The 6,361-nt window shown below is 47.8% G+C and overlaps 1 protein-coding gene across 2 annotated transcripts in view; it reads left to right on the plus strand.

Annotated features, from left to right (window-relative positions):
* LOC306941180 (Krueppel-like factor 11) overlaps nucleotides 1-5,726 on the plus strand; it is a 7,001-nt gene extending 1,275 nt beyond the window's left edge. For both annotated transcript variants that reach the window (XM_079526490.1, XM_079526491.1), the window contains exons 2-4: nucleotides 2,010-2,282; nucleotides 2,382-3,381; nucleotides 4,051-5,726. In XM_079526490.1, the coding sequence (XP_079382616.1) occupies nucleotides 2,010-2,282; nucleotides 2,382-3,381; nucleotides 4,051-4,373 (1,596 nt within the window). In that variant the 3' untranslated portion in view covers nucleotides 4,374-5,726. The remainder of the gene's footprint in view (nucleotides 1-2,009; nucleotides 2,283-2,381; nucleotides 3,382-4,050) is intronic.
* Nucleotides 5,727-6,361: the final 635 nt, after the last annotated feature.

Genomic DNA, 6,361 nt, shown 5'->3' on the forward strand with positions numbered 1-6,361 from the left:
AATACGTGGGGCCAAATCACCCCCTCCACCACCCGACCCGTCCAGTGTGTTATGTGAGATATTGGGCGTACCCTCTCTAATGGCTGTGCTGCAGTGGGCCCCACCATCTCTCTCTCTCTCTCTGCCTGTATATTTCTTTACCTTTTCTGCTCTTACTTTATACTCCCACCTCGGTCTGTCTGTCTGTCTGTCTGTCTGTCTCCATCCCCCAGTCTGTTTCTCTCTACCTCGCTCTCTATCCCTCTGTGTCTCTTTTTTCCAGCACACTCCCTCCCTGTCTCCCCAGCCCACCTCTCCATCCCTCTTTTCCGCGTCTCTCTCTCTCTCTCTCTCTCTCTCTCTCTCTCTCTCTGTCTGATGCCTGCCCCACCACCTTGTCTCCCCTACTCCCCTTTCTCTCTCTTCTCTCCGTGTCCCTCTTTCCCCTCTCTCTCCTCCGTCCACCCTCCCTGTCTCTCTTCCTCCTCGCACCCCCCATCTCTCTCTCTCTCTCTCTCTCTCGGCCAGCAGCAGTACTAGTAGAACAGATGCCAGTTAACTTATATCTGAGCACTGCACTCAGAAGCCCTTTGTTCCCGTATTCTGATTCACCTCATGTGCACTCTGGTCGATAATTATATTTATAAATACTCTTATGTCTACTCGCTGCATGCGCTCACTGCAGTCTGCAGCGCAACTATCCGTTTTGTGCAGGTTATGTGGAATTGTGGTTGTTCTTTGTAGTTGGGTTATATCATTTTATTTACAACTAATACCTTTGAGTTGTGTCGGTGTGCAGTTTGTGGATTCACGGTGACTTGTCTTTTTTTCCCCCTCCATCTTCAAGTGAAGCAAAGCTCTAGTTCACTGTTCACTCTATGCTGATACCGTACTTTAATTCTCCCGGTTTACAGTAGGGCTGCTCAATACTGTATATCGCTATCATATTGATATTGTGATATGAGGAGATTGGATATTGTCTGGGATGTGGGATATCGTAATTTACAGGCATAGGACATAACACTGTTGTTTAGCGCTATTTACTCTCAGTCCCTCCCTGTCCAATTAACCTGTGTGATGTCACACAAGGTCGTTAGGGAGCAGCTGGAAGGCTGTAAAGAAAGCTAAATGTCAACATCCACAGTTGTGGCGCGCCCCCCCCCCCCCGTGGGTTGAGTGGGCAGACGCGTGCTTTGCTTGTGATGTCACAAGTTTGAGTTGTGGCCTTGTGGGTGGCTGCAGGCCTCGAGTTTCCTGTTGCTCATCAGTCAGGATCACACAAAGCACTTTTTCATCACATAAGATGAAAGTGAGAGTAATTTGACTCACCTTGGAACCTATAGGCTGATTTTCTTTTTAAACGTATAGCTGGTTGGTGGCTCAGCCGGCTAGTGCACAGACCACCATATACTCCCACCACCTGGGTTCGAATCCGACCCCCATCTTGTATCTCGCCTTTCTTTCTCGGTTTCCTGTCTCTCTTTACACTACACTGAACTATCTGAAATCAACAAATTGTGACAGGGGAAAATAAAAGTATGAGTTCTTGTTATTCAAGCACCCCAAGAGAATAGGTCTGCAGCTCATTTATGGTCCATATTTAACCCCACAGAGAACCAGGGTGCAGAATGGAGGAGGTTCTGCTTATTTCAATTTCACTTGTATGTATTTGTACTACAAAAATATTTCATAATTTAGTTTTTTTTAAAACACTTTTTTACAGTGTTTTAGATTATAACAGTGGTTCACAAACTTTTCTGACCCACACTTGTGAAAACAGCAGATCTACAGCTTTCCACCGTGTTGTTGTGAGCTTGTAGATCTTCTATTTTCACTACTATCTATTTATTTATTTATAGAAATTATTAACTTTGTTCATTTTATTTATGAAACACTTTTGAAAGGAAAGAATTACCCATCAAAACATTGGTCTGCGTCCCAGGCATGGGGCCGGAGTCGACCCTCTATTTGGGAAGCAAGTACTGTAGAGTGTAGACTATGAATAAAGGTGTTTCATGTGTCGTCTGCAGGTCGACCACATGGACTCCAGGCCGCAGGGCGGGGCCATGGAGAGGTCCGCCTCCTGCGGCGCTGGTACCGCCGCTACCACCATCAGTACCTTCGAGTACCACGACCTGGAGGCGGCCGAGGCGCTCGTCAGCATGAGCTTCTGGTGCCAGCGGTCCAATCAGCACAAGCCACGCCCACTGACCCCTACCTCAGACTCCTGTGACTCCCTGCACCTCCCCCCAGAAGGGAGCCCCCCCGACACTCCAAAGGACATGATTGCATTGTCCTCGCTGGTGAGTCGCACGCACGCACGCACGCACGTGCGCACGCACGCACACTCAGATGATAAAGCCGTAACCTAACCCAAGGTGTGTGTTTTGTGTCTCCCTCAGTGCATGACTCCACCTCACAGTCCCAGCTTCGCCGAGACCTCCGCCACAGCCGCGGCGGTCGCTGCCACAGCCCCCCTGCCGGCCCCGAGCCGGCCCAGGCTCTGCGTCGGCATCCCTCCGCCAGCTTCCTCTGTCCACGTGCCCGCCTCGGAACCCCAGCTCGCCCCGTCCGCGGACTGGTCGGGCAGAGCCATGGCCACCAGCGTTATCCGACACACGGCCGACCGCTCCCCCCGTAATCCTGGCGGCAACGGCAGCAGCAACATTCCTCCAGTCGCCGCCGCCTGGCGCGCAGACGCCTCCCTGCAGTTACCCATGAGCCCCTGCTTCACGGCGGCCCCTCCTCCCTCGGAACCCGTCCCCATGGAGACGGAGACGCGGAGCATCGTCAGTCGACGTCCGGCGGAAGAGGAAGTGTGCTCTCCGTCTTGTCCGGAGGCCGCGACACCCACCTCTCCTTCCTCGCGGCCTGCATTGTCTTCCACTCTCTCCTCCTCCACTCCAATGCTCTGCCAGGTGTTTCCGGTGAGCGGGCGGCCGGGGATGATCTCCGCCTTCGTCCAGGCGCCGGTTCAGGTCCAGGCCCAGAAGCACTTCCTCCCTCACCACCACGCCTCCTCCCCGCCCTCCGCCTGCACCCCGACCTCCTCCTCCTCGCCTCCGTTCCCCTCGGCCACGCCCATACTGGTGGGCTCGCCGGTCCCTCAGGGCACGGTGATGTTCGTCCTCCCTCAGAGCATGGTGCACCACCAGAGCCACCACCAGGGGGGCCACTGCCCCCAGACCACCACCGTCATGACCCTGGGCAGCACCAAGCTACTGCCCTTAGCCCCCGCCCCCGTTTACATGCCCTCCGGACCCACGGGGGGCAGCAGCGTCCACAGCGGCGCCGCCCAGGCCGACTTCTCCCGCAGAAGGAACTACGTCTGCAACTTTGCCGGCTGTAAGAAGACGTACTTCAAAAGCTCACACCTCAAGGCTCACCTCCGCACACACACAGGTAATGTAATCCAGCACTCCCAGTTTCACGTGACTAGTAGTGTAGGTGCTGAACATTATTATTACTATTCTCCAGTAAGAGAGACAGAGGCCAGCCAGATAAGGGCACAGTGTGCCCGCCCCGATGGATGGCAGGGGTGTGGCCAGCGCATGCCGAGGTGTCAATTGTGTTAATGTTCAACAGAAATGTAACTCCATGCCACGGAGTCGGAGTGCCGCAACCGGAAGCATTCTGTCACTGTTTGGGTCACTGTGACTAAAGCCCTAAAGCCGTGTCAGTAACTCGGCTCACATTAAGGCTCCAATTTTTGACTTACTTTAATCAATAAGACATAATTTAATGTAAACCAAACTGTATGGTAGAGTATGTTAATACGATATAAATAGCACATCTACATTACATTGTTTGGAGGCGGTCTTCCTCTGCCACTGAGAAATTTAGACCCTGGTCATTGTCAGGTAGGACACCTACTGGTTGATAATGTTATGGCATCATTTGAAGCAAACGGGAGACAATGAAAATACAACGGATGGGTTATTATAGCTTTCTGTCCTTTACTTCATACTCATGGCTGGTACTTCTTCCCTGATGTGTCCAATAAAGTTGAATTCTTTGAAAATGTTTGAAGAGATGTGTCAGTAACAGAATGTGCTTCTTGTCTCCCGGCAGGTGAGAAACCATTCAGCTGCCACTGGGAGGGCTGCGACAAGAAGTTCGCCCGCTCCGACGAGCTCTCCCGCCACCGCCGCACGCACACGGGTGAGAAGAAGTTTGTGTGCAACGTGTGCGACCGGCGCTTCATGCGGAGCGACCACCTGACCAAGCACGCCCGCCGTCACATGACCGCCAAGAGGACGGCGATGGCGGCGCCGAGCGTGGCGTGGACCACCACCGAGATGCGCTGCGACACGCAAAACAAAGTGCCGCTGCCTGCGGGTCAGTCGAGAGCCCCCGGCGTCTCCCTCGGCATGCTCGTACCCGCAACCAATTAACTCATAACCGCACAGTTAAAACGGCTCAACGACACAGGACCACCTCAGGACTAGGGTGGGGGACACTTGACACCAGCCAACCTGCCGACAACCACGTGCTGGTTTAATGTACTGTCCGCATTAGGCAACCAGACATCATTCATAGATTCAATCGAGATGTTTGGTATATTACTCTACTCAGGGTTCGATTTGTAGGGGGCCCTATACTTCTTGGTTGTAAATCAGTTATTTTCACTGTTTTTGTACTAAGTTTTGAGCTAGTAGATCGGATTTGTTTTGATATAGGCTATTGGAAAAATCCTAATCAAATTTTTACAAATTCTTAAAATTTGCCCAAAATAGAGATGCAAGGGTTAGTGTGGTTAACATACCTTTTTAATATAATTTAAAAATTGTGATGTTATGAAATGCAACTATGAAACATATCGGACAGTCTACATTTCCAACAAAAGAAATGCATGTTTAATTCAGCCTGACACCCCCCCCTCACAACAAATCGAACCCTGACTCTACTCTACTCGCCACTTTTGGCAGGTAGCCAGCCATCACGTGGTTGTTTTCCCATTTTAGACAATGTTTTGGATGGTGAAGTTGTTAAAATGGTTGGTTTGTGTGCTGTTGTTGTTTTTTTGTTTTTGTTTTACAGTTCCATTCGATGGGAACATTGAGTTTCCCTACTCTGCTCAGGATAAATACCTCTCTCCAAACACAATGACTCAAAACAAACAGGCTGCTATTCATTCATACATGGACGGATTACAAAACAAAACCTTGACGTTGCACTGGATTTTTTATTATCATGCTTGTTTTGTACTTTATACATGTAAGCTACATGTTTACCCAACGTGTATAATGTAATGTTTAGCAAAATGTATGCACTCTTTTTTTTTTGCCAAAGCCTCTGTAATGTGCTTCTATTAGTCTACTTCTGTTTGTCTGTGATTGTATATACAATGTAAATATTGATATCTATATGAATGTTATGTGTATTCCAATCTGCATTTATTGACAATACATGAGTATCATTTTATTGATATGTTAAAAATGTCAGTGGACAGTATTTTTCACTGTGATACTACCTACTATGTTGCTTTACATATTATTATTATTATTATTATTATTATTATTTAATAAACATTTGTTCAAAAAGTGCAGTTTTTTTTATAGCTTGATTTGGCCTATAGTGTAGCCAGTAAGAAAATACCTCATGTTATTAAATGTTATTCTTAATAATGGCTTATTATATCTGAAATAATCCACTTTCTGAACACTTGCCTGTAAGCAACTTAAAGAACATGGCTTTTTTATAATAAAAAACAGAAAGAAAAAAAGAAATTCACCATTGAATCAGCATTGTGTATTCTGGGTCATTTATTTTCCACTGAACTACACATTCTTACATTCTAATAGGACAATATAGGCCTATATATGCCTCTACTTTTTGTTTCTACTTTTTCCCCCAATCTGCATTCCTTGAGACAATGGTACCTATTACGTATTCTGTTATACAACATTAGAGTGTACATAGGGAACATTTTTTCTTAGGTATTTAAATTAAATTTACTTTTTAAAGTTGAACATAGGTTTAACAATTGTTTCAGGAAACACAAAGGTACAACACAAGGTGGCCACTTTAAAGACATAGCCAAGTAAGTACTGTGGCTCAGGAGGTAGAGCAGGTCGTCCAATGATCCATGGGTCGGCGGTTCGAATCCCGGCTCCTCCTGTCTACATGTCGTGTCCTTGGGCAAGACACTGAAGCCCAAATTGCTCCCGATGTGCTGGTTGGTACCTTGCATGGATTCCGCCGCAATCGGTGTATGAATGTGTGTGTGAATGGTTGAATGTAATGCACAATCTATGTAAACCGCCTTGGATAAAGGCGCTATATAAATGCACCATTTACCATTTATTACACAGGGCCTAGAAATGTAGCCTAACATGCACATTTTTCAAGGCCTTCTGTTCTTTTAAACATTAACAACGCT

This window comes from Electrona antarctica (assembly GCF_951216825.1).
Source record: "Electrona antarctica genome assembly, chromosome: 17".
NCBI classification, from domain to species: domain Eukaryota; kingdom Metazoa; phylum Chordata; class Actinopteri; order Myctophiformes; family Myctophidae; genus Electrona; species Electrona antarctica.